Source organism: Gavia stellata, chromosome 17 (assembly GCF_030936135.1).
Source record: "Gavia stellata isolate bGavSte3 chromosome 17, bGavSte3.hap2, whole genome shotgun sequence".
NCBI classification, from domain to species: Eukaryota; Metazoa; Chordata; class Aves; order Gaviiformes; family Gaviidae; genus Gavia; species Gavia stellata.
In genome coordinates this window covers 1,224,530-1,252,157 of record NC_082610.1, presented here as the reverse complement: position 1 = coordinate 1,252,157, position 27,628 = coordinate 1,224,530, and the positions used below count along the sequence as shown (strand labels likewise).

Genomic DNA, 27,628 nt, shown 5'->3' with positions numbered 1-27,628 from the left:
GAGGAGCCGGGCGGCCCGGGCTCGCTGCTCCCCCCGCCGCGCTCCCCGGGGCAGGCGGCAGCGCCCCCGCGCCCGCCCCGCGGCTATTGGCCGCCCGCGCCGGGCCCGCCTCCGCCTGCGCGGCCGCGCAAGCGCTGCGCGGAGCCGCGCCGGGGCGCTGCCGCCGCCGCCGCCGCTCCGGGAGCGTTCAGCACCGCGGGCTGCGGACAGCGCCCCGCCGCCGCCGCCGGCCATGGAGGCCGCGCCGGGCTCGCCGCGCCGGGAGCAGCGGCCCGAGGGGACGCGCCGCGGGCGCGGCCCCGCCTCGCCCAGGTAGGAGCGCGGGTCCCGGCGCGGCGCTGCGGGGGACGGGACGCCGGGGCCGGTGGCGGGGGCGCGGGGGCTTCCCTCCCCGCCCGGTGCGGCGGGGCCGAGCCGGCGCTGCGGAGCCGCTGCCCCGGCGGGTGGGAGCTCCTGCCCCGCCGCCACCCCCGGCCTCGAGGGCGCGGAGGCGGCCGGTGCCACCGGGGTTTTCCCGGGGCTGGGCACAGCCCCCCCGGCCCCGCTGAGGTGTGTCCCGACCGCCCACCGAGAGAGCAGGCAAAGCCCCGAGCTGCCGGCCGAGCTGCCCACCCCTCGGTTTTGGGGCCCGGCGGGTGCCCCGGTTGTTCCTGCACGGGGCCAGGCACGCCACGGGGAGCCGACCGTGCCGGAGGCCGAGTGCCTGGCTTGGCCTCCCTGGCAGGTTTTTAGCGTGCAGCACGGTGAGCTCTCCCTTCTGCAGCAACGGGTGAGCTATTGTCGGTGAAGCTCAGCATGTTTCAGGCAGAGTCCTCACTGCGCTAGGCTACGGGCAAGCAGGGTTTTCACTCCAAAGATCTCTTCTATGAAATCCTGCAGCCCTCATCTTCTGCCCCCTGCACCATATGCTCCCTTACCTGGTGTCTTAAACCAGGCTGGCAGCCACAATCGTTGTCATTTTCTGGAAACATCAACAAGCCCATAATCATGGGCAAGGAGCCATCCCCAAATTTGCAAGCACATTGCCATTTGTTAGACCAGAAGCAACAGATCTCCTGAGCCCTTCAGATTCTGTTTGACCAGAGCACAGCCCAAGGTCAAGAGCACACAAATTCCTTCAGAAAGGTGAAGAGTTTCACTTCTGTCTGATACAGGATATTCGTGCTGAGACATCCCCACCGGCCTGGGGGAACTAACAGGGCAGGGGCTTCTCTTGAGACAGCGCTGAAGATCCCAGCCAGAGACTGGTGTGCTTTTGGGTCTCGGTGCTCGCTGAGTGACTGTTACACAATCCAGCACTGCTTTAAATCTTGGGCATTCCATGGGGTCAGAGCTATCACTGAAGCCCTGTTAGCTTTGCTTGCCAGAGTAATCCTTGCTCATTCAAAGAGGTCTTTTGTAATGAATGCTGCAGCCTGTAAGAGTTAAGTTACAGAGATGAGTTAAGCTATCTGAAATAGGTGTACTTTGAATTTCACTCATGCTGCTCACTCAGGAACTAAAATCTATGGCAATAAAGTACAAGAAGATAGCTCTCTCACTCCTGAGCATGCATATACATAAATGCTTCTTTATGCAAGGCTCTTCATATAGCCGCTAAAGCGTTAGCTCTGTAGACCCCATCCTCTGCTCCTGGCCAATGCTCTTTATCATCAATGCTCAATTCATCATCAGAAAAATAGAGATGTTTGAAAACACTACCTTCCTTCTGCCCTCTTGCAGACTGGGATAGCGAGGTGTTCTTTTCTTTTCCTTTCCCTTTTCATTACTTTTTTCTTCAAAACAAGGCTTAGCAAACATGATTTTGCCAGCACATTTTAGACTGCCAGTGTACAGAGAGCGAACTGCATCCAGACCTATTCTGGCACTGAAGACTGGGTGGGGACCTTGACCCCTTTGCGTCTGGTTGCACCCCATCACACATTCCTGTGCCCACAGCAGCAGTAGCTGCCTGGGGTGAAGGTAAGGCTGTTCAGACGAGTCAATGGAAAGGATTATAAAACTAAACTTTTCTTGGCAGACTACGTGGGAAGCAGAGTTTTGCAGTCTCATTAATTTTTCATGACGATTTAACATACTCAGGAGTCTCATTAACAAAAAGATTGCCGGTCCCCTCAAGGATACACACTATCCTGCTGGTAGACTGAAAAAGCAAAACAGATAGCAACTACACATCAATTTTTCAGTGCCTGAGAATTTGACCCAGCCTAAGGAGGAGATGAATTGCTCAGGAGGTGTCTGTCTCTCCCTGCCAGTGAGACAGGGGAGCTAGATAATGAGATGAGAGCGAAGCACAATGAACCCTTCCCTAGTATCTGGAAAAGGGCACTCTTATCTCCTTAGAAAACTCAAGCAAAGAAGCTCTTTTTTCTCAAGAGCTCCACTGCTGTTTTGCAGGTGGTGTGTTCAAAGAGAAAACCTCTATTTAAATTCCACTATAAAAACCCATTCTTAAAAACTCAGCTACAGCTCTCAAGGAAAAAGCCATTAATCTAGATGGAGGCTGACCTATAGCACATGGTTTCAATTCAGAAAGAATTTTTTTTTTCATTTGGGAAAACTTGCACAGCTGATACGCAAGCAAAACCTTGCTAGGGTAAGGAAAAAAGGGAAAGAAAATGAAACTAGCTTCTTTCTTTACGAATGAAATTTTTCAGTGCTGAATGTCTAACTGAGCAAAGGTTCCTGGGGAAAAAGGGCTCTGGCCGTAGTCAAGATACAGACTCTTGCCCTTTCTCTCGCTTGTTTTTATTCCCCCTTGAGATTCTCCTGTCAACAGGAGAAGTTGTAGTTTGACTCAGGCATCAGACAGCTCCATTCACTTGGTAGGTGTTTCCCATCTTTCATATGCAAAGTGCCGCTTTCCTGATCCTCTCCTTAGTATGCAAAGGGTGAGATAATCTTTCCATTAAAAAAAAAGAAGTGCTTATAGAAACGGTCTTGGGGATGAGGGTGGAATTAGGCAGACCAATAAAGAAGCCATTCCTTCAAAACGCTGAATATTTTTGGCCCACTTCTCCTCTCTGAGAGATGCACGCACTCTCCTGCTGCGTGGCTGAGAGGGAAGCAAGACCAGAGCCGTGCCAAAGAAATGGAGTGGCTGAGGAAAGGGAAGGTGACCATATGCTGTCATTTCCCTGCCCCACAAACCTTCCTCTGCCTGAGCTCAGCTCTGTGTGCTGGCAGAGGGAAGCCGTCCCAAGGGGGAAGGAGTTAGGGGCAGGCAGCCAACACGGCATGCTTCCAGCAAACCCTCTTGCTGGGGCTTTGGTGCTCGGGCTGGCGGGGAGGTGGGCAGCTAAAGCCATGTCCTGCTGATGCCTTCTGCGGGGCAGCGTCTGAGCTTCACAGCAGGATGCTGGTCTCGGGCGGGAGGGAGCTAGCCCACGCCTCGGGGCTGGACTCACAGCATTCAGCCCTTGGCTCCTGCCACAGACTGCAGTGCCTACTACTGCTCCGCATCCCAGCAGAGGTGGAATGGCAGAAAGCTGTCTCCTTAGAAATCTTGACCTTATCTTGCCTGTTTTCTTTCTTTCTGTCCTTTTGCTGGTTCCCCCACATGAAGCAGGCTGCCTATGCCCTGGTACTCATCTCAGAAAAGCACTGCTGCACTCAAAGTGACTTGGGCAGGTTCATATATTGGATTATTATACTGTCTAGACATCTCAAGGGAAGAGATGGGCAAGAAAACAGTGTGAGAAATGCAACTCATTGCCGTGGGTAACAGGAGCAGTTAACTCCAGTCTGTCCCTTGCCCTACACCTCCTCATCCTCTTTTCCCAGCATCTCTTTGGTTGCATCCAGCTGAGCTTGAAGAAGAAAACGGAGGCTGTCAGGCTGCCTCTCTAGGCTGTTCTGTGGCTGAGAAACCATTTCTGCCCACTCAATCCCAAAGATGTCAAATATCTGACATGGCCCAGACTGGGAATGAACATTAAAAAAAAAAAGTTTCTCTTCCCCTGATGTTAGTCTTCGTTAGTGGCAGCGTGGCAAGCAGAGTCCAGTGCGGTCGGTGCTCTGCCCACCTCTTCTCACGCCTGACAGTAAACAGATAGCAGAAACTCCTCCACAACCATTTTTCTAGCCATAGTTCAGGGTCCTGCGAGCCCAGAAAAGCAATAGCGAGATGGTTGCAGGCAAACAAGGACCAGCCTACATCTCTGGTGCAGTCCTCAGCATATCAAACGTTAAGCCCGCCAGCACTATGGCTAATTGGGAGTGTAGCAAGTGAAGACTCGAATTCTGCAGAACTGCCAGCAGTGATTATCCAAACCGATCATTATTTGCGAGCGCCAGGTTTCCCTGGAGATTTTGGATAACCAAGGTCACATCATCATGGAGCTGGAGAGAAATGAGCATAAGGCAACTCATATCTGGAGGCTGATTGACAGAACTGTAATTGTTTAGTCTGAAAAGGAGATAATGAAGAGGAGTCACACGTGAATGATTTGAACTAGCCAAAGTTATTCTAAAACATGAAGTCACTAAGCAGGCAGGGGATTGAGTTAATAGACAGCACGTGGGGGGAGAAAGGAACTTGACAGTATTTCGCAGCAAAGATGGTAAACAAGAAGAATGAGCTTTCATGTGAAATATTAGAATCAAATATATTAATGTATGTGCATAAAAACTGGAGGCAATCCGCAATATCCAAGTGTTTCTCATCTGCTTTCCCCACCAGGAGGTTTTGTAGCTGAGGGGTTTTTGGAGAAGGAATTTTTCATTGCACTCCTCCTGCATCTCCCTACCCATCTTCAAAGTGTATTTTGCAAAAGCCTTTTTGTTCTGTCCAGTGTTACGTATTCACCATCAGATGAGGCAGGCGTGGCAGTACCGCCATCAGACTAATCTAGTTATGAAAAGCCTCTGGTCCCAATCTCCTATGCAGATCCATGGTTTAAAAGACAAAGAATTTTGGGTTTGCTTTGAAAAAAAAGAACACAAATATTGTACAGGTGTGGGAATACCAAAAGCACAAGTTGTCAGTTCGGCAGTGTCTTTGTGTATTATTATGCATCGTAGGAAACCAGCACCTATTTAAAGTGTACAAAAATTAGGAAGAATAACAGGATCAAGGTAGAGGGAAAATAGTAACTTAGAGGCATCAAAAAGGGAGTGAGAAAAGGTCTAGACCTTGCCAAAGCATAACACGACCAGGATCTCAGCTCTCTGATGAAAATTCCCTGAGCCAGGACTACTTGTACAAAACTACAAGCCCAAATAAGATGCACCTGCACTTCAGCCACTGGACAGCTGGGGGGAGAGATGAATTACACTTCAAGCTTGAGAGAGTGGATTGAGGGACTCTCCAGGTCAGCTCTCCCAAACAAACTCTGCCCCTGCAGCTCGCCAGAGCCGGAGGGGATGTGGTGGTTAGCACCTCCCAGTCAGGTTGGTTCTATAATTAGTATAGATCGGCAATGACTAATTAAAGATGTCATTTTATATGTTGACTACCACAGATCGTAATCTTTCATCTGTCTGCAGTGCACCTGCCCTGTGTTGCAGCAGTAGGCTGAACCTGAATCCCTCCCAGTGCAGGGATGACTCCGATGAGGCTGTACAGACTCCAGACAAGACTTTAGATTACATCTCATGAACAGCTTTGCTGGCATTTGATTTATAATCTCATGTATTGCATTCATATACACCAATGACAAATTTGTCTTCTGTTGTAAACTACCTTTATATAGAGCTATAACACAAATCACGCGCTTGAAAGTCTGGGTAATCCTGCCACTAATCCATCTGTGACAGGACAGCAAGGAGTTATGCAATGTGGTTGGTATTATTATTTACTTTGACAAATTCTGTAGGTGAACGGGATATGATTGTCACAATCTGTTCAGGAGCTCCTGCTTTGGCCAACAGCACTCCCTCTTGCTACGTTGAACTAGCTCAAGTCTTACTAGTACTTTGGGTTGTAGAGCAGAGCCAACCAAGTGCTGGAATGGTTGGGAGCAATCTGTCAAGCCTATCTCAGTGAGGCACGCACACATCTGTCTGCTGGTTTTCTGGCACCTGCTTCAGTGCAAACTTTGACTTCTTTCAGCCACTTTGTATATCTATCATCATAGGAAATGTTAACAGTCTCGCAGATGCTGTCCGACGTTGCTCTCTTTGGGTGTATAGCCTCTTCCAAGGATGCGAAGAAGCTCACTTACAGAGACGCTTTTGCAGACTATTTTAATATCATCTTGCCATTTCTCTCCTTCCTTGGCCACTACCAGAAAATACTCAGCAAAGGAATTTGACAACCCAAAGTAAAATCCCCCATGTCGTTCCCCGCTGCTGCATGGCCTGAGCTTCAGAAAATCTGCATTTGAAGGTTGGTTATTGCTTCTGAAGTCAGTGTCATTGTAATGAGGACCCATGAACATGCCATCCCTATCTGTAACTATGCTGCAGCTGTCTTCTGGCTTAAAAACTAAAATTAGCATTGGATGGTGTCTAACCAGTCAAGATTTCTTTGTTACTAGTCCCTGGGCTGGTACACTGAGCAAGTAAAGCTGAGTGCGATGTCTGTGCCATGAGTCTCCACACCAGCACTGGTATAACCGCTACCGCAAACATTACTCTGTTGTAATGATTTTAATGAAATAATCCCATTTTGTATAATCATGAAATATAGTTTCTCAGTGTCGATAAACAAAATTGATGTTGGAAAGCACATAGCACAAGCTGCCAAGGTCCATATGTCCTTCTTTCTGGAAAAAATACCAATTTTCAAGCAATACTGAGCTAACAATATTCTTCATATCCCTTTTGTCATTGATATTATCATGCCATTTAACTTTGGGTGCAATTCCAGAGACTTGTAATTGCTAAAATTCTGACTTTTTCCATGGCTGTCCGAAAAATAAATGAGAGGGACTCTGCAAATTTTCAAAAATATTCCCTTCTCAGACGTTTTGCCTTCATTTTTTCCCACATCACATCAGGTGCCTCAGGCTGAAGTTCATCTTATTCCAGTCTCACTCCAGCACTTGTAATTCTTTGATGACTTGAGACACTTTGTGATTCTAGCTGGCCCAAATCATTCATCATACTTAATCCTCGATGCCAGACATGAGGGCAAGACACTTAAATCAGCGGTAGACACCATGGCACATGCTCTGAACAAGGACCAGAGACTACTGGTGTTCCCATATTGTGCTTCCTTTTTGAGCTCCAGGTTGCATAGTGCTGCTGAAACTCTGACACCTTGACCAGCTGCATCTCTTGAGACAGCAATTCCTAAGGCATTTTTGGGGGTCAGTGTGACCTCAGTCTACTGTGTGTGAAGGGTTTTTTGGCATCTCACAGGCTAACCAGTCCCTCAATGTATTATTCAAACTTTCTCCAAGCTAGCAAAATGTCTCAGGTTCCATAAATCAAGAACTGTAGGAATTAAGTAATTTTTTAAATTCCTTGGAGAGAAGAAAGCATATCCTGCAGAGACCTCATTACTTGCGAACTGAAGTCTGCAAATGTTTTGTCTCAGTAAATTGAGCAGTCAGAAGAAAGTCAAGCTTCAAAAGATCTTGAGAGATCCTAGTCCATCCCCTTCGTACATACCAAGACCAGTAGTATCTGTTGCTGTCATTCTTGGGAGTTGGATGTCTAAAACGTTCCTGAAGAGCCCAGTGGAGAGTCTGCAGGCCATGGCAGCTGTTAGGACATATGCCAGGCTGGAGGCTGAAGCCCCTTTACACTGTCACAGCCATCAGGTTCGCTGTTCAGTTTTTTTAGTGCCAGGGATGATTCATTCTCCTACTCTCCCAAGGTGGAGCAGAGCCAGTCCTTCTGCAGAGCAATCAAACAAATTCATCTTCCCAAGAAGCGCAGATAATTGAGTGTCTTCTTCACGTGCAGTCTCCTTTGGTGTCCGTTTCCCCAGATCTCTGTAGTCACTCCGTGGTCCTGAGTTAGGACCCTGCTGTTATCACCAGCCACTGCGTTCTGCCCCCTCCACAGTGAAATATCTTGGAGAATTGTTTGAGGGGATGTTTCCCAATTTTTCAATATTTTGGACCAACATGCACAAAGATGTGATGGATTCTCCATCAGCTGGAATCCCTGCGTGGGTCACGGATATCTTTATAAAAAGCATAATCCAGCTCAGCCCTGAGACTGGCTCTTGGTACAGCAAATAGTGGGTGAGGTTTTACATCTTGTGTTATGTGGGAGGCCTGTGAGTCTCCAGTTTGCAGGATGCGATTCCCCTGCATAGCCTTCCTACTCCTCCGCTGGTTTACCATGCCTTTATTTTCTCTCACAGAGAAAAACAAAATGCAGGACCTTGCCAGACCTGTCTCGCCATGCCAGAGATCGGGAACACTGAGCCCAGCTACAGTGGCACTTCCTGGGAAAGAATCTGTCCGGTCCATCACTGCCCCATTCCTGCATCCCCCAGGCTGGGGGGAGACCACCTGCCCTCCTCCAGCCACACGCTTGGGCCAGTCTCCACCCAGTCCAACGGCCAGGTGCCATCGAGCTCCCAGGACTCGCAGCAGCATCACCCGTATTACCCCTGCAACCAGCAGGAGCCCCGAAGCAGCTACGGCCTGCCCCCACTCCCTGGGCACGGCGAGAGACCCGTGTTGTGTTCCCATCTTTCCAGCGGTGATCCTGCACCAGCTTCCCACCACGGGGCCTCGGAAACCCCCTGGAAACAGTGGTCCCCCGGGCAGCGACGGCCGGTGCAGCACCACATCGTAACAGTCAGGTGAGGCACATGGAGAGTGGCTCAGGGGCTTTCAAAAAGCATCTCCTGAATTTTGTGGTGGGAAGCAGGAGGGGATGAGAAGGGTCTGAGTGAGGATGCAAAAAACATGGGTTTGGTCTTCAGTGTGGGGCAGCAGCTGCCCCAAAATGCACAGAGGGATCCAGTCTGCTCCCTCCACCTCTGTGGAGGGTGTACAGAGAGCTGCCATTCCCAAACCAGGGAGAGGCACAATTTGCTTCTCAAGGTGACTCGTTGGATAAAGCCAAGGTCACTCAGTTGCTCCTAGATCATGCAGCTCTGATTATGCCCATCTTCTGTGATCTTTGTATTTTCTCCTTTTGCACTGCAAGACATCCAGCTGGTTAATCCTTTAACTTGGCAGAGTTTCTCAGTGATAAGAGCAGAGTTAATTTCTTTTTCTGCGCCCACCAAAGCTGCTGCCTGTGCTGGAAGGGAGAGGCAGCAGAGGGTAAGCACTAGCTACAGCTGAGCAGTGAGAAATATAAAAGTGGGCAAGCTTATTTGGTTTTCCAGGTTAGGCAGCAATGAGGGTGTAAATTCTGTATTGTCCATGGCAGAATCAGGCAAACTCCATTTGTGTGCAGAGCGTCCCAGTGACTTGCTTGGGTGGTGGACGTTTCTTGGGCAGCACTGTAGGGATGCACACAGGACAGGCATCCCCAACAGCCCGAGCTACAACCTCTGCCCCCTCCAGCCGGCATCATCCGTCCTCGCTGCCTGTGCCTTTTGGAGTCCGCTGTTGGCACTGAAGACCATGATCCCTGTGCTACCACAGCAGTAGCCACCAAAGTCCAATAAAAGATGGCACAGGATTCCTTCCTTGCCTTTGCACAGCAGTGCAGGGTGAGGCACAAGAGCCCTTTATGGTCTCATTTTCTAGCCATTAACAGAGGATTTAATTTGCTTGTGTTTGCAGTGTAGAGCAATTGCAGTCAGAGGAGTGGAGCCTGGATCCTTTTTAGCTCATACGCTCTCAACGAAATTGTCAACTACATTCTCCGTAACAGGTTATTTAAGTAGGAAACGCAGCTGGATTGCAAATCCCTGGCAGAATGTGCAGCACTAGCAGACAGAAAAGCGATAACATAATAATGCTAGAATGGGGTTTTTAATCCAAGCAAATCTGCTTGAGAAGCTATTGTGAGAGAATTAGCACAGGATGGGCAGTGTGCTGCCAGAAAGGGACTTTTCTTTGCTCCCCTCTCTCCCAAATCTACGGAGCATAGTGTGATGAGGAGAACACAATGTAATTTATTATACGTGCCACTGAGAGAGATGCTTCCATGGGGAACTCTCCTCTGTTGCTTCTTCATTTCTTCCATTCATAACAACCCATCAGGAGGGATGAGCTGCCACAGGGTCACCAGTCGGTTGCCTGGGACAGAGCAGGGACCGAGGGGCATCTGCCCCACACAGATGTCAGAGCGCAGCAGGAGCTTCTCCCAGTTTAAGCCAAGAGCGTAGGAGGAGGGTGAAGGGAGGAGGGAGCAATCGCTGAGCTGAGCTTGGCATGGCTCCAGAGAGAGGAGGAAGCCACAGCTGGGAGCAGTTAACTGGAAGCTGTGTTGCAACCCAAGGCCATGCCGGGCTGGGCATGTTTCAAGGGGACATTTCGGTGGAAACAGAGAGCAGAATGAAAGGTCCTTCAGATATGGTGACCCACTGAGGTGCAGCGTTTCTGTTAAGGTGTCAGTGGAAAGCTTGCCCTCAGGGATTCATTAACAAATGTAACCTTGGATCTGCTGGGAAGGCTCCCTTATTTCATTCCTCAGAGCCCTACAAGTAGGAATGACAAATGCTCCTCTGTGAGGGAAACCCCAGTAAAATGTTTTGAGCAGCTCCACTGGCCTTCTGCTCCTCTAGACTGAACAGGGGCCAGGAAACAAATGAGAGCCACCTTTTTGAAAATCCTTGCTGAGCTAAACAGGGAATAAAAACCATGGGCATTGCTAGCCCAGCTGATGAAATTTAATAAAGAGGTATGCTCTTGTCAAGAAACAATTTAAAAATTCAGTAGGAAAGCGCTTAAGACAGATAGATTCTCACGGACAGAGTTGCAGTGCGATTTCTATGGGATTATATTGCTCATGACCATTACTTTCTATGGGGTTTTCTTAGAGGGGCAAAAATGAGGAATGCCTACATGTCTTCCCATCCTGTTTGGTTAGAATGTCAACGGGAGAGGAAAAGGCTCTGTTATTCATTACGCTAATTCATGTAGTGCCAGTACTCTTGCAGCAATGGCTCAGCTTGGTGCTTTACAGCCCCTGAAAGGGTTAACTTGCTCATTAACAGCCCAGCACTGTGCTTCCTAGGAAAATAATAGATGAACGCGTCTTTTTTTTTTTCTGTCTGCAGACATGACAAAGCTTTCAGGATGCCGAAAAGGTATGTTTAATATCAAAAGCTTCCTGTCCTTCTACCCTATTATCATTGCTCTCCTACCCTGCTATTAGGAAATGCGGAGTATTATTGCTGGTGACATCCCCGGCAGGCCCAGCTTCAGCAGCAAGGTCAGCGCTCCCCGCTCACGGCTTCCCATCCACTGGGAAAAATCTCAGTTTGCTTGTGAGATCAATTTAACCTGCATTAATGAATAGCAACACTGTCTTGATAGCTGTTCTTGGGGCAGGTGCCTGGCTCTAGTCCATACAATAGCTTTTTATATATATATAATAATCCTCTATGTATGCGTGTGTGTATATATATATATAGGATTAATCCAGCTTGGCCCACCAGATGAGCAATCGGGAGGATAGCCCATCCATTAAATACGTTCAGCTTTTCAAAAGACAGAGGATTTTTAATACATTTCTCAAAATTAAAATAATTTTATTGCTTTCAACTTCTGTTTAAAGGCTGATTTTTGTAAACTATTTTTTCTGGAAGGTCTGGGTAAGTATCTTCCATCATCAGATACTGCAGCTGATTCTTTTTTTTTTTTTTCTTCCTGGTAATTGGACATGGACTCACTCAAAACAGCCTCCAGAAATTAGGTACGCTAATGTGTAAAGGCCAATTTTTGTTCATTTGCATAGCAAAGACTTCATCTAGGAAAACAAACTTGATAAGGCAGTCTTAAATTGAAAAAAATACCAGGCCTGACCAAAAGTCAAGTGAAAAGCTGTTTGAAGGGCTTGTGATGATTTCTGATGATAAGAAGTAGCTGCATTATTTGACTCTGTGAAGTTGGAGGCAAAAGAGGCAAAAGAGCAGGCAAGCAGGAACATTATACCTCGAGGCTGATATGCACTGGTACAGCCGCTCTGAAGTTCATAAACATTTCACTTCCCCATGAAGCTCAAATTTTTGTCAACTATTTTTTAACAAAAAATTTCTTGTATTTCAGAAATACATCAGAATACAGAAGAAATACCTAGAACCTGCCAAACCAGAGCAGGAACCCATTCCAATATCTTATCTCTTAACAGTTATTTCTGAGGAAGACAAAAATCTTGAGGTAGTAAAATCTGCACTGGTAAAAAATTGTGGGATAGTAACTTTGCTAGATCATCCTACAGGAGACACAGTTTGTCCCAGAAGAAAAATAGACCTCGGATGGAAAATTTTAGACCAGCTCTTAAGAACAAAAGTAACTGCCAAAAATACTTTTGGCCAGAGGAAGCTGCTTCTCTGGAAGGGTTTTGTTTGTATAGACATGTCATTAAAAATGTGTGTGCCACCATATCACCTTGATACGTATGCCAGGCATAGCCCTGGCCCATGGGCTTGCAGGTGTTCTCCAAACCCTGAAGGAAAACTGGTCTGCTTCATTGGCAGATGCTCTTGTTGTAGGTTCAGCGTTTGGTTTTGAAGCCGAGATCAGGGTGAGATACACTCATCCTGTGGATGCAGAAGCCGCTTATCCACTCCGTGAATGCTGCTGGTGATCCTAACGTTGGTTACACATCACATTGGTGGTTTCCATCCTCTTTTGCTGTGCAGATGTCCAGACACTTCCCAACAGTAAGGCAGGCCCCTATATAGTGAGTGAATTTAGACCAATGACAATGGACTTGCTTGAGTTAGTTATCTTTAGGGGACCCTTCAGAATAGCCCAAAGAATTCTCAGGGTCCACAGGTTGAAAATCTGCAGGCCAAACTGTTAGGCAGCTACTAACTTACATTGCACTATGGGGGGAAAAAAGGAAGAAGCTCTTTTTAAATGCAATCTTTTAAGTTAAATATTTAAAGCTTCATTTTGCCCTAGGATGCAAGAGTCTGGTTTTTATTATTTCTGATTGAAAAAGCAGGAAAATGTAGTGAGGCAAAATGTAATTACCCGAGTTAATTAGAATTGCCTGCAAACATCCAGTTGGAGATATAATATGTTCATTAATAGCTGTACTAGAGCCTCTAAGCTTTTCAATAAATAAATGCTCAAACCAGAAAGCCCTAATTCTTTTACTTCCTTTTACTAACACTACATTGGTTCAACAGCAGGTTTCGTTCTAATAGCAGAAGTGCCTTAACAGCTGCATTTTTTCTTCTCCTGTTGATTCCAGTTATTCTCAAATGATCGCCGAGTGGCCCATAGCCGTCCTGGTGCTGTGTTCAGTGACAGCTGTGGTTTGCACTTTAGCTGGCCTGCTTGTTGGAAATTTGCCTGACTTTTCAGAACCCTTAATGGTAAGTCCCTACAGACGATACGTCAACATGAACATAAGGAAATCCACGAGCCAAACAGCGATGTATTCTTTCTGCCATATAAAATGAGCCTATGCTGCCTTCCTTCTCTGAAGACAGAGGCAGCGAGGCAGGACAGTAAATCAAGGAGGACAGTAAAGCCAGTAGAAAAAATGACCATGTTTATCAGTGATCTGCTGTCCTTAACCCACATCTTCACAGCATGCAGCCAAAGCAAGATTCCTCCAGGATGAACATAATGTGTCAGAGTAATGCACGGTATTTGCTGTTTCTTTGACACCACAGAAAGACACAGCCTATGCCAGTGGCAGCCACCAGCCCGTCTCTCAGCAATGCTGGGGACTTGCACTACTGCCCTCAACCTGGTGCAGAGACACTGCCAGCACAGCCCGGGATTGCTCCTTTTGCTCCCCTTCCACTGCTGGAAGGCTGGGGTGGCCCAAAAGGACTAGCTAGGCTGGGTGGAGGCTGGATGGAGGACCTGGCTTTGGCTCCTACAGCCTGTGTCTGAGGCTCTTGAAATGGAGAGGCTGCCCTGTTCTGGCCGTTGCTGCACAGAGTCCTGTTTTCCATGCAGGATCCCATATTTTCTAAAGTCATCCCTGTCTCTCATTAACGGAAGAATCCTGAGAAAATAACAATAGGCTAGAGTTTGCCCAGGAAGAGGAAAATTACTCCCATTTCTGTGAGTGACTATTTTACTTGAAGAGGAGGAGAAGAGTCTTATGAGATCAGGGAGAGAGAATTGTAGCCATCCTTGCCCGCAAAGGAAAGGAAAGGAGAAATATTTTTTTCTGTCAGCTCTGGGATGCAGTATTTCCAAGGAAAATTCCATTTGTGTATCCCTCCAAGATGCAGTAATAATCTCATATAGTTTCTGTGTCTAGGAGGAGGATTAAGAAAAGCTAAGCTAAACTAAAATGCAAGCTGATGACAAAACCCTTTTGCTTGGCTGCAGGGTTTCGAGCCACGAGATACTGACATTGGCAGAAAGCTCGTCGTGTGGAGGAATGTAGAGAGCCATACAGGCTACAAGAAGACCTTTTCCCTTTCTCCCTATGCTGAGAAGAAAAGGTATTTGAGTTTGGTTTGCGGGGTCTGAGGAAGATGTTGGCTGTAAAGTTACAGATTCAATGTTCCAAGATATCTATGTGAATTACATCTATGCTACGCTTAAAAGCGACGAAGGCACTGGAGAGTTTAAAGTCTGTTTGCCTGCAATGGACTTGGGCTCCCTATTCTGGAAACCAGGAATTAGGCTCTAAACTCTTCATGCGTTTACGTCACTGTTTACCTTTAAGAGACTGCAGAGGCGATGCAGCATGTCTGCACACGGGGATGCAGTTTCTCACTCAGTCTCATGCAGTTCCCTGTAAAGGGGCACAGTCAACCCCATATCAAACTGCTCCCATCCAAGCAATGCTCTTTCAAGACCATGACGACTCTTCCAGCTGCAGCAGTGTTACGTGTGGCACCACAGCCTTGTCAGTGAACATAACTCATAGCCAGATGATCTCTAGTTACATAAATAATCTCATCTCTTGCTAGCTATGATGACATCAGCATTAGCAGAGGACAGAAGGATGCTCAGGGAGAGCAAGAAGCAAGGACAAGGAGAATGGTGGAACAAGTCTATGGAGCGGATGGTTTCTTTTGTGGTCCCCCAGGTGAGTGAAATCCTGATGAGGTAGTAAGTATTACACCCCCAGAACTCAACAGCATACAGAATTGCCAGAGTGTTTGAGGAGCCAGGGAAACGTTCTGAAAGCGCTGAGAAAGCAGTATGTACAGTACCACCCTGTGAAAGCTAAGCCACCTTTTGGATAGTGATCTTCCAGCACTTCATAATTGAGTGGTTAGAAAAGTCTTGTTCTGAAATTCTGGAGAAGAGTTGTTTCTCCTTAACTTTTTGCCATGCTTCTTTTTCCTATTTAGAAATATGCCTTAAAAGCACCAGTAAGAGGACTAATGTTTTCACCATTTACCCATCTCAAAAGTGAATACTCTGAAAAAATGGAGTATGCCCCACTCCCTCTTTGTTCCCACTCCCTCCCTGTTCCCTCTTTTCTTCTTAAAAAAGTAAGCGGCAGTAAAAACTGGAGAGAAAAGAGAGGAAAACGCCAAGACACCCAAAACATGTCCCAAGATGGACACTAGTAAGTAGAAGAAAGGAACAGCATGCAGATATTTTTACTCCCTTCCCTGCCTCTACTCCACCTCTGAAACCAGTCAAACACCAAAACCGCAGGTCCTTGAGAGTTCCTGGCCGAGTGCGAGCCCCTCACTTTGTAACAGGGTGCAGAAACAGATGCCAACACTCACTAAAAGCATGCTGACAGCATGGAGAGCGTATTTTGAAATGCCCCAGCGCTGCTCTCCTGCTGCTGACAGACGGGCAAGGAGCAGAGGTCAGACCACACCAGGCAGATGCTAGCACTCACTACAAGCTACTGTCTTTGTAACCTGCTTCCCTTCAGGGAGTCCTCCCTAGCAGTCGTATAGATAGCGATATATGTATTTTTTTTTCTATGCACAGAGAGTCTACTCCAAACAGCATGGCTGATTCATCTTCATTACCTAATCCTTTTTTTTGAGTTTTTTTCTTCTTCTTTATTTCAGAAAAGAGCTACTCCCAGCTGGTATTTATGTCCACAACTGCTGGGAGCTTATGGAACTTGCAAGCTATTCAGTCCATGTGTCAAATTGAACAAGACAAGGTTAGTAATGTCAAGAAGAACATATATACATGCTGTCTCTTTTCTGACTGCCGTAATCTTTAATCTCCAGCTGAAAGGAAGCCAGACAAAAATAACATAAGCCGCTGAACAGGTTTCAGCCTAGAGGACTCCAAAGCATTTTACCTACCTAGCAATGCACAGATGATTCCACCTGTCACTGAAGTCCAGCTGCAAAGCAGCAGCTGCCATTAAACAAGAATAAATGGTCACCGAACAAGAGCTTGGTCCAGAAGCCAAAGGTGTCCAGCAGAAGCTGCTGAGAATTTTGGGCAGCAGAACCTAATTACCAAAATGGAGCTATCATCTTGGAGACTGTGACAGCAAATTTTGCAAGTGGGAAGTTTAATTGGATTAGCTGTGTTTGCCATAGGATCCAAATTTTCAAATCAGAGGTTATAAAATATAAATATGGGACAGGGCTTAACTTTTGCAAAAGGCTAGCATGTTTCAATAGGTTTAGTATCTGCAGTTTGTCATTGGGAGGATGGTGAGCCATGGCTGGTACACCTGGAGGGGAGGATTACGTCGAGGAGCAAGGAACAGTATGGGGCTGCAAGATGAAGTGTGCAGGGGGGGTCTGACATGATGCTCCCTTGTCTGTTTTTCAGATACGCTCACATGTTCATTTTAGAGACCTCTGCCAACGTACTGAAGCCAACGAATGCTGCCCAAGCTGGTCTCTGGGGAACTACATTGCTGTCCTGTACAACAGGTCTTCGTGTCTGGAGATAACCCAAGGAGACATCTCCCATACTCTGGCCCTCCTTCGTGCCTGTGCTCCAGACTACCACAAAGGCATCCTCACTCCATCTTGCATAGGTCCCGAGACTGTGAGACAGAAGCACTCTCAGTGTGCCAAAGTCCCAGAAAAATGTACCCGCTTCAATGCCATTTACCAGCTTCTTCACTTCTTGGTCGACAGAGACTTTCTTAGTCCCCAGACAATGGAGTACCAAGTGCCATCTCTCAAATACAGCCTGCTGTTTTTGCCTACAAGGAAAGGTGCATCTATGATGGGGATCTACTTAGACAATCTTGAATCCTGGGATCTGTTTGATAACTATACATCTATCACCGGAATGGACCTGGGCCTTAAGCAGAAACTATTCCAGCACTATCTTTTACTGGATACTAAGTACCCAGTCCTGGCAATATTAGCTATTTTTCTAAGTATTTCTTTTTATTTACGCTCAGTCTTTATCACCTTGATGGTCCTGCTTGCTGTTGTCAGTTCTTTAATGATCTCCTACTTCTTGTACAAGGTGGCCTTCAGATTCACCTATTTCCCTTTCGTAAACCTGACAGCAGTCGTCATTCTCAGCAGCATTTGTGCCAACCACACCTTTGTCTTCTTCGACCTCTGGAACCTCAGCAAGAACCAGAACCCTTCCGCTGGGCTTTCTCAGTGGGTGAGTCAAACCATGCACCATTTTGCGTATCTCGTGCTGGCATCTTGCTTCACAACGGGTGCTGCCTTCTATGCCAGCTACATTAGCAATATAATAGCCATCCGCTGCTTTGCTATTTACATGGGCACCTCCGTGCTGGTGAATCTGGTATTCATGATGACTTGGCTTCCTTCTTCGGCTGTGCTGTATGAGCGCTACATAGCAATGACCTGCATTTACAAGCCAGAAGACTACTGGAACAACACCGGCCATAAGAGAGTCGCTCTCTCCCTCCATTACATTCTCAGGGGTCTCCAGAACACACTGTCTGAAACCTCCAAGCTGCTATTTGAAAAGCTTCTGCCTTGTGGGGTCATCAAGTTTCGGTACATCTGGATCTGCTGGTTTGCTGCCTTAGCGATAGGAGGTGCCTACATTTCCTGTTCCAGCCCAAAACTCAAACTCCCAACCCTCGAAACGTCGTCAGTCCAGGTGTTCAGACTGAGCCACCCCTTTGAGAGGTATGATTCTGAGTACTGCCACCAGTTCATGTTTGAGAGGCTGGAGCATGGAGAAGGGCAGCGTATGCCTGTCACGATAGTCTGGGGCATTCTGCCCGTGGATAACGGGGACCACTTCAATCCAAAAAGCAACGGCACCCTAGTGACAGACGTCACCTTCACAATCCAAAACCCTGATGCCCAGAAGTGGCTCCTCGAATTCTGCCAAAAAGTGAAGAACAAAACTTTCTACTACCCCGACGCAGAGCAGAAATCTACTGTGTGCTTCATGGAGGAGTTCCTCAGGTGGATGGACAGTCGCCAGTGCTCCCAGCGAGACCACAGCTTCAGCCTTTGCTGTAACCAGTTCTCCTTCCCTTATGGAAGTGAAGTCTTCCTACACTGCATCAAAATGATGCTCCTGGAACAAGGCAGGGAGGGGACAGAAACGTACGATCTGGGCCTCAGGTTTGACGGGGAGGGAAATCTCGCTGCCTTAGTGCTGCAGTTTCAAACTATTTATCACTATAGCTTCAACTACAGCAAAGCCAAACAATTCTACGAGGAAATCAACCTCTGGGTAACAGAGGAAATGAAAACTGCCCCTGTGGGGCTTCAGAACGGATGGTTTACCAGTAAACTAGAGCTATACAACCTCCAGCACAGTCTCAGCACAGAAACGATGGTGGTCATGGGGCTCTCCATAGCCATTTCCTTCGTGGTGCTGCTGCTCACTACCTGGAACGTTCTCCTTAGCCTTTTCTCTGTTACTGCCATCGCGGGCACCGTCCTGGTAACCGTTGGCCTTTTGGTCCTCTTGGAGTGGCAGCTCAACGCAGTGGAGTCTCTCTTCATTTCAGCTGCGGTAGGTCTCTCCGTTGACTTTACCGTCAACTACTGCATCTCCTATCATCTGTGCCCCCATTCCGACCGCCTGAGCCGAGTGGCCTTTTCCCTGAAGCAGATGAGCTGTGCCACGGCCATGGCAGCTTCTGCTCTCTTCTCCGCAGGGGTCATCATGTTGCCTGCAACAGTCCTGGCATATAGGAAGTTGGGGATATTCATCATGATGATCAAATGTATCAGCTGTGGGTTTGCCAGCTTCTTCTTCCAGTCACTGTGCTGCTTCTTCGGCCCAGAGAAGAACTGTGGGCAGATCCTTTGGCCTTGTGCCCACACCATGAAAGACTATTCTGATGACTCTGGGCTGAACGGAAGCTTTGCCTGTGGGGGGAGTGAGAAGCAAAACCGGTTGCGGAAGGTCCAGGAATCCAACACTGCAAACGAGCAATATGAGCTCCAGCCCTTGTCCAGAAAACTCAGCGACAGTTTTGACAACAGCACTTCCACAAGCAAGCTGTCCAACCGGCCGTCAGTGCTCTCTGAAGACACACAAGTTGAAGAAAACAGATGCCCCAGAATAAGAATGCACCCTTCCCTTGAGAGAGAGAGAGATAATCTGCAGGAGACCCTTGGAGACCAGCAGGTCGGCCTGTGCCAGTGTCCCGCCTTGCAAACTTCCTCTCCGTACAAGCACAGCAGCTCAGGAGCAGAAATTCACAGGGAGAGACTCTGCCGAGATTGTCGATGTCGAAAGTACGGTCCAAAAGCTTGGGATGGGTCTGGCCTGGACCATAGCCAGCCGGCTGGCATGAAAGAAGAAGGGCAGCTCAATAAAACACAGTGCTGTGGTGACACTGCCCAGCAGCAGTCGGATTTTACCTCAGACAACAGCCATCTCCCTGCTGCTGACATCTACAAAATTCACAGATGCCTTTGTTCTCTTGGCAGCTCTTTTGACATGCTCAACATCTCCAGTGAGACATCGATTAGTGATTTTGAGCAAGGCCTAAAGCTTGCTGAATCAGCCAGTTCTTGTCCTGATGTCTTAGAGCTGTCTGATTCGTACAGTCAAACAGAGCGAGGTTACTTGAACGGGAAGAGAGATACCCTGCGGCTGGACCTGAGGGAGACTGTCTTTGATATCTCTCCAGCAGCATCGCAGCAGAACAGTTCTTCATGGAAAAATCGATTTGGATTAGGGAGCGAAGGTCCAGTTGTGTTGCCGAACAGCCAGCCAGACATGCCTGATGTTTGGATCAAACGATCTAGCGCACAAAGTTCTGGTTACAACAGCTGAAACCTTGCAGAAAAAAAACTGTACTGCTAGGGAAAGGGGAAGTCAAAATCTCCCTGGAACTGTAAATATCAGTCTTTTCCTCTCACCTCTCCTAGAGCTGAAACTGTTTCTTAGTATTTCAGCTGTGCGAATACCTGTGTTTTCACAGAACCAGCAAACCTGATACTAGTGAGAGAGGATGTGAGAGCAATCCTGATGGAGTACAAGCCCTTTGACCTTCCAGTGTCTGGTGCCATATTCACAGCTGTACTGCAAAACTTATCAAGTAAACCGGTTTTGTCATTTCCTACAAGGTGATTAGAGTTTGTTTTCTTGTCAGGGTCACATAGGAGAGAAATAATGAGGTGAATCTCCCCAGATATTTAACAACAGAGAAAGAGAGCTCATGTAAAAAAAAAAAAAATCTAATCCAAACCCACAACTATTAAAAATCTAGATATCAAGTGAAGACTGTATTGGTAATAAAAAAAAGAAAGTCTTTAATTTTCTGCTGAATCAGAAACTGCTTCCTGTGAAGTCCAGGTTCACAGATCTCATGAAAATAGTTCAGATATTACAAAAAAAATCTCATCAAGACTTTTGAGTTGATAACAGTCTCTTACTGAGCATGGAGGAGGCTGCAGTATCCAGCCCAAACCTATTTTCAGTAACAATTTCAGTTTGTTTTATCAGAAGAAATTCTAGGACTGCCAAAGATTTTCAGTGTGAGATTTCCCCTCTGAGAAAAGTGTTCTCGTCCCCTCAGTGACTCGGGTGCTTTGTCATCTTTATAGCTTGTTTCCACTCAAGGAGTTCCCCACAAACATGTAACTTTTTAAAATTTGCTTATCTGGTGAACCTTGCATTTTACTTTTTTTTTTCTCTACCAGAAACAAACAGGAAAACTTTATCTGTTGAAAAAGAAAACATTCTCTATACAAATTGATGTCAAATAAATGCTTATGACAGATTTTCCTAAATCTGTGTGATGCTTCATTTTCACCAAGAACACTGTCGTTCATTTTCTTCATCTTTTAAGTTCCTAGCATATTTTCCAATATAACCAGCAAAAGGAAAGTAAACACCTTAGAAAGATTCGCTCCCTCTGACACCCACCAGCAGTTTTCCCTGCTCTGTGGGAGACGGGCCACAACTGCCTGGCGTCCGTTAGGAACACGCTCTTTTAAAGCTAGCGACAACACCCGAAATACACAATGTATTTCAGTTTTGCGTTTTCACAGTGCAATTCTTGTACTGGGCGTTCAGGTGGGTACTTTGGCAACCAGAGCTGCCCTCGGGCTGACTGACTCTCCACATAGGAGCCCTTTTCCATTACTGTTTTGAGGGACTTCTCACCCATTTTGAAAACTGTTGGAAGAAAACATCTAAGAGAGCCAAGAAACATTTTCTACAGATGCCTCCTTTCCCCTCTCAGTGTGAGAGGGCAAGTTTAACCGCCTCAAACGCAAGCGGCAGCACCGGCGCCCTGAGGGCAGCGGCAGGGAGGGCCCCGCGGCCCGCACAGTCCCCCCGCAGCCCACAGGAGCCCTGAGGGCTCCGGGCCCCGAGTGCCCAAACCACAGGGGGAAGCAGCGGGAGGCAGGGAAGGCCCTCCCCGCCGGCGGCCAGCTCCCCTGAGGGCAGCTGCGAGGGGAAACAGTGTCAGACCCGCCGGGGAACCCGCCATCCCCACGGCGCCTTCGCTGAGGAAAGGGCAGAGAGGGAGAACCGGCGCGCGCGCCGCCCCACAGAGCCCCCCGCCCCCCCCACGCGCGCCCTGCGCCTGCGCGCGCCCTGCGGGCGGGGGCGGGGCCAGCGCGCAGGCGGAGGTGCGCTTCTGCGCATGCGCGGGGCACGCAGCCGTTTGGCGGCGGGTTCGATTCAAACGGCGGCTGAGGGGGAGGCGCGGCCGCCATGGAGGGCGAACCCTCCCGCATCCCCGTCTACGGCGCGTTCCACCGCGCCGGCCCGCCCGCAGGTGCGTAGCCTCTCCGGGAGGGAGGGCCCTGCCCTGCTCCGCTCCGCCGTGAGGTGCCGCGGGTGCGGAGGGCTGGTGTGGGGTTAGGCCGAGGCGGGTGGGCGGGGAGCGGCGTCTGTTAGGGAGCTCCGGTACGGCCTTGGTCTGTGGTGGCCGTTGCGAAGTCTAATTACGGGCTTCATTGAACTGTTTTGTCTCTGGTTAAGTCGTCGGTTAACACTTTTTTTTGGTAAGTGCGCACCTCTGAGCAGGGCGGGCTCACAGCTCAACCCGTTGCGACGGGCTCCAGTGCTGGGCCTCAAGAGTCTGTATCTCCCGCCTGCTGAACGCAGCGGCCCTGGGAGGTTAAAGATACTTTCCTTCAGGGGCTCTTGCTTCTTTTGATGCTACTTACAGCATTTTAGAAATGTGAGGCATCCAGGGTTAACGTTAAAAACATGGGATCTAGTCTGTATCAGTGGAAGCTCCTGTGTTACTCTAGTATAAATGTGCTTATGGGTATGTCGTTTGAAAAATACTTAACTTGGGGGTTTAGGAAGCTTCCTTCCCCCCATGTTCACAAAGCTTTATATACTCAAACAGCTGTGGTTTAAAGCCAAATAAACTTTACATAAAAGCTAGTTCTCTTATAGTGTTACTTTAGAAGTGTATCTACTCATAGTGCATTGAAATATGTAGCGCTCTTAAGTGAGAGTTTTGAGTGGGCTGTGTTTGTTTTGCTTCCAGTACTGAACAACTTTGCTTGGAACCCTGTGGCATGCTGTCCACTTGATGTTGAGACCTGCTTCGTTATCATGCCTGTATTATCATTTTCAAACTTTCTCTCCTTAGTGCTAGCCTGGTAACTATGTTTTAACACTGTCTACCATCTGAGCTATCTGTGGCTTTTTCTGGATCCTTAATCCTGGGCAAAGTTTGAAGACCGCCCTTAGTTGTTGCTACCTTGAAGTCTCCATTCTAGCCAGATGTAATTGCGATTTACCTCAAATGGAAGGCTTAAGAGATCCAGTAGTTCTGTGTATTGTGGTGATCTCTCATGGACTGTTGTGTTTTCACTGTTGTGTTTTTGGGGTTTTTTTCAGAAATTCAAATGGCTTTTCCTTCAAAGAAACAATGCGTCAGCAAAACAGCAGATCTAGAGTTCAGCAAAGATCCCAATTTTAACTTCAGCTCAAACATTCCAGCAGACGGTGTCTTCAAAGCCACAAACCAAGGGTAAATGAAAGCAAAATATTGATGGATGTATCGCTTGGCAAATGTCCTAAAGATGGCTTAGTGTTTTGCAGATTTTGTCAAACTGACAGACTTGGTAATCTGCAAGAATGCGGTGGACTTCTGGTAATTGTATTTTACCTGTCTTTTAAGGTTGCCTAAATCTGCCAAGAAAGTGGAACCACTTTCAAAGAAGACAGCTACAAGAGGGTATGTTTCCTCAAATTTCTATTAGTTGTCCTCATGCAGTAACATTCCCTCTTGGAGGGTTATGATGAGCTCTCACCCATGTACAGCTTTCTTGCCAAGTTTGCTGATTAAAGCTCTTGGGCAGAAACTAGAGCAAATGCTTCAAAAACGTTTGTGGAAGTAAAAGAGAAGGTGTGTAATACTGATATTTTTGCCCCTAAATCTCTGATGTTTGACTCTACAGACCTCTCAACAGATATAAACTAGAAACAGAGCTGAAGACCAAGAATCAGCTGTTGGAAACAGCCAAACAACAGCTACACTCCAGACTAACAGGAGCACAGGTAAGGAAAGGGGGGTGAAAATAAATAAATTGAGTGATTCTTATACTCTGATTGCTACAGGGTCAGATCAAAGGATTGTCTTGCTCATTTTCCTATCTCCATCAGAAGTCAGTAGAACTTGTGTGGGCTGGGTTTTCTCCTCTGATACCCGTGATATCTGCTAGAACCTGGAAATCAGCAGAGCCACAGATGTATTTGGATGGATAATGCATCCAGATCACTGTTAAATAGCCATCAGAGCTCCACTTCCATTTTAAACTCACTGTGGGAGAATATTTCAGTTCACAACTATACACTTGCATGAAAGTTTAATAAAAACAGCCTTGGTATTGCCAGATGCTTCCTACCTATGTCAAGAGAAACTGTAAATAATCACTTGCCACTGATGGTTTGAGGTCTATTAATTTTTTTCTTCTGTAGCTCCTAACATGTGGTAGATAAGCTATGCAATTTCCTTGTTCCTTTTGCCCAATCTCTCTTAGCTTTGCTAACACATCACGTAGCATGGTGTGAAAATGCATATGGTGTTGAAGATGTGGGTTAAGGCATGTGTATGGTCTCATTTTAGTAACAACGTTCTACTTGGATTTTGATCACTGCTGTGCACTGATTTTGAGGGACAGTGACCTCATTCTCTTCTGAGTATTTAATGCAGAGCTGGGTTTATATAACTTAGGTTTCTTCATGTGCTGTTTGGTCATGTTGTTGCCTAATCTTTTAGTGTCTTTGTATTCTTCTGCAAGTTTTTCCCGTCTGTCCAGCACGGGTGAGGCCAAACCTGGAGCACTGTGTCTGGTTCTGGGCTCCTGGTACAAGAGAGACATGGACACACTGGAGAGAGTCCAGCAAAGGGCCACTAAGATGATGAAGGGACTGGAGGAAAGGCTGAGAGAGCTGAGACTGTTCAGTGGATTCAGTTTCAAACAGACTTGACTTCTCTGAATCAAGTTTAGATTCAGAGTTGGCACCTTATTATTCACTACCTCTTACAGATCACTCTAGGACACACTTAGCACAGTTTCTGTCATGTGCAGGAGGCCCTGCTGGTAACCTTCAGTTGTAAAAGCTCACTTTATTTCCTTGTTCTCAACCAATTGCTAATCTGTGAGGTGATCATTCCTCTTATCTCACAGCTTGGTTTCTTTAAGAGCCTTTGAGACCTCCTATGAAATGCTCAAAAAGCTTCTGACACTATCAGCTGGATCACCCTAATCCACATGCATATTGATTGTCATGGAGAATTGCATTCAACTTGTGAGGCTGATCAGCTTATCTGATTGCCTGGTAATATCTGAACTGTGTTGGGAATAATGTCGTGGCTTAAACATTCTAAGATGCCCTTTTCTTTCTGATGTTTATATGCTCTTCTATGATCAAACTCTTGAATTATTTATATGTATGAGAGGGAGCACAAGAAAAGATATGCTAGGATTACCTGAAAGGAATTTCTCTCTAGGATCAAATTTTTCTAGCAATTGCTATGACATGTGGATGTCATAAATGTATTAATCCTGTCAAGAAGCAGGGGTAAAGGTCTGCAACGGACTAATTTTGCTGTGGTGGTACAGTCAGAAGGGGAAGATCTGATTCTTGGTGCTAGCAGAGCACTTGTTAAGCCATTAGCATCACACTCAGTATTACTGACTAATGAGAAGAAAATCTCCTTGGAAACTTGATTTGCTTACAACCTGTGTTAATGACAGGGCACTATAAAGGAGTTAAAGGAGGAAAATGAAGGCCTGGTACAAGAAGTTGAGAAGCTCAAGAAATTTCAGGAGACTTGCATGGTGATTTTAGAAAGCAGAAACATTGATCCTGGTAAGGACTATGCATTTCACATACCATTCTGGTGCTCGTTCTTCAGAACACTTTTTGTTTTCCCTATTGTGACTGTTTATAAGACATTTGGACTCTGCTTCCTTGCTGTAACTCCAGGGGATTTTTTTTCTAGCTTAAGAGAAAAAGCTGCTTCCTGTAGTAGGCCTTGTCCTGGATAAACTTTGAAAATAGTTTAGTCGTCTTGTAGAAATGTACTTTGAAAAGCTGTTAGTTCTTACAAGCAAAGTTATCTGTGTATTAGAGGTTCACTAATGCATCTCATACATTAGTTACAGGCAGTAACATTTTGGAGGAGGAAGAAAAGACCCAGGAATGCCAGAAGCAGACGATGGTAAGAAAATTTTGAAAGAGCAGTAGTAGTTAAATGGGCTTTGAGAGGTCTGTGTGCTACTACCCTTTTCTACTGATGTTGTGGAAACAGCTGCTGAGACTCACATATATTGGCATTATAGTAAACTGTTTTCCTTCTGTCTCTTCAGCTGTTAACCAAGAAGCTCATAGAAGAATTGAGGCTATTTAATCAAACAGCTGCAAAAGAAAAGGAGGAGCTTCAGGTAAGACTGTGACTTTCAGACTCAACCAGGTAATGAGCACCTGGTGCTGAGTGAGGTTCAGAAGGTTATTTTGCTCCTCCTGGTGCTGCTCTATTCTCCAGATGAGCTACAGTGAAAGCCTGCAGTGTTACTCACCTTTCCTTATACATGCATTAAGGAAAACGTATGTGTTGCTCCCCTTCTAAATAGAGGGCTTGAAGCAAAGTTTATGGTGGGGCAATGTTAATTCTCATCTCAGTCATTTCAAGTTGAATTGTATACAATTGAACTTGAAACAAGGCCAAAGAGGAGAGTGGGGTTAATGACTGGTAGCTTTCAAGTTAGACTGAATCGGTTCCAAAGTGAAGATGGATGTTGGTACCAGAAACGGAGCTGTCTCTGCTTTGGTCAGCTCCTCGAGAGAGAGTTTCTGAGTCTGCGTTGTGGGTGGTTGTGAGCACCATGGGCAGAACTGACCTGTTGGTCTGGCTGTTACACTGGAATTTGGAATGCTTGATCTAACTTGGAGGCTGTTGCCTCTCTGGGATCGAAGAAGTATGCAAGCACAAGCAGCTTCAATGATACTGGCTATATACTGGTCAAAATAGTAATTAAGTTGCAGTTTTACAATTCTTTGTAAGAAGCTTAAAAGCTAATTAATGAAATTGCTATTCTATAAGACTTCCTAAACTTTGGTCGGAGATAAATAGCCGTTTTCCTCTAGGAACAAAGGTTAAAAGACACCCCAGTCAGGCTAGACTTATCTTAGTCTAGCAGGCAAGACCCTGCTGAAGAGCTCAAATGCTCTAGTCAGAGCTGCTTTAGAATGTGGCTTTGCCATTCGGTACTTCTGTGTTAGTAAAACGTCGTGTACGCTGACTTCTCTACACAGACAGCGATGGCTAAGTGGAAATCAGCAGAAGAAGGGAGATGCCGGTCCCTGGAGAAGCATTCATCCTTTCAAGCAGAAATTAAGGAATGTTCAGCAATACTTGATGAGTTGGAGCTGCTCCTGGCTATGTGAGGCGCAAGGACGGACTCTGCTGTCTTTTTTTTTTTTTTAAAGTTTCACTCCTAGTTCAGCCATCTCTGCTTTGCAAACCTAGTTCTCCGTTTGGTGGGCTGTAACAAGGAGCGGGTCACTGCTCTCTCCGGTGGGATGGGGCAGCTGGGTGGGAGGGCGCAGTGCTGGCCAGCAGCTCGCGTGTCAAGCGCTTGTAGCTCCTCTTGCTCTTTCCCCACCTGCGGGGCCTTGCCTGGGCTCGCTCTGCGCCGCACATCTCGCTGCTGGACAGCCTGTTGTAGCTGTTACTGGTTTTAACCCATTAAACGTACTGGGAGGATGCGGGCACTGGCTCTTATCCCCGGCGCAGCTCTGCCCGCTGCCTCCCTCCTCTGGCCGGGCCCCGCCCA

The 27,628-nt window shown here is 47.0% G+C and overlaps 2 protein-coding genes across 2 annotated transcripts; both read left to right on the top strand.

Annotated features, from left to right (window-relative positions):
* The first annotated feature begins 232 nt into the window (after positions 1-232).
* On the top strand, positions 233-20,141 carry DISP2 (dispatched RND transporter family member 2). Its single transcript, XM_059825868.1, has 8 exons — positions 233-312; positions 8,261-8,707; positions 11,087-11,116; positions 13,234-13,357; positions 14,334-14,449; positions 14,924-15,042; positions 15,995-16,092; positions 16,722-20,141. Exons 1-8 carry the CDS (start codon positions 233-235, stop codon positions 20,139-20,141), a joined length of 4,434 nt encoding a protein of 1,477 aa, XP_059681851.1.
* Positions 20,142-22,034: 1,893 nt separating this feature from the next.
* Positions 22,035-27,244, top strand: KNSTRN (kinetochore localized astrin (SPAG5) binding protein). The gene is made up of 8 exons (XM_059825898.1): positions 22,035-22,098; positions 23,181-23,313; positions 23,464-23,520; positions 23,744-23,843; positions 25,547-25,661; positions 25,952-26,013; positions 26,162-26,236; positions 27,108-27,244. Exons 1-8 carry the CDS (start codon positions 22,035-22,037, stop codon positions 27,237-27,239), a joined length of 738 nt encoding a protein of 245 aa, XP_059681881.1. The 3' UTR covers positions 27,240-27,244.
* The last annotated feature ends 384 nt before the right edge of the window (positions 27,245-27,628 follow it).

Excerpts from the sequence above, each read along its gene's own strand:
- DISP2 (XM_059825868.1), top strand. The coding sequence starts at position 233 with ATGGAGGCCGCGCCGGGCTCGCCGCGCCGGGAGCAGCGGCCCGAGGGG. Across the intron at positions 313-8,260 it reads CGCGGCCCCGCCTCGCCCAG|AGAAAAACAAAATGCAGGAC; the intron begins GTAGGAGCGCGG and ends TTTCTCTCACAG. Across the intron at positions 15,043-15,994 it reads TTTCTTTTGTGGTCCCCCAG|AAAAGAGCTACTCCCAGCTG; the intron begins GTGAGTGAAATC and ends TCTTTATTTCAG.
- KNSTRN (XM_059825898.1), top strand. The coding sequence starts at position 22,035 with ATGGAGGGCGAACCCTCCCGCATCCCCGTCTACGGCGCGTTCCACCGC. Across the intron at positions 23,314-23,463 it reads TTCAAAGCCACAAACCAAGG|GTTGCCTAAATCTGCCAAGA; the intron begins GTAAATGAAAGC and ends CTGTCTTTTAAG. Across the intron at positions 23,521-23,743 it reads AAGAAGACAGCTACAAGAGG|ACCTCTCAACAGATATAAAC; the intron begins GTATGTTTCCTC and ends TTGACTCTACAG.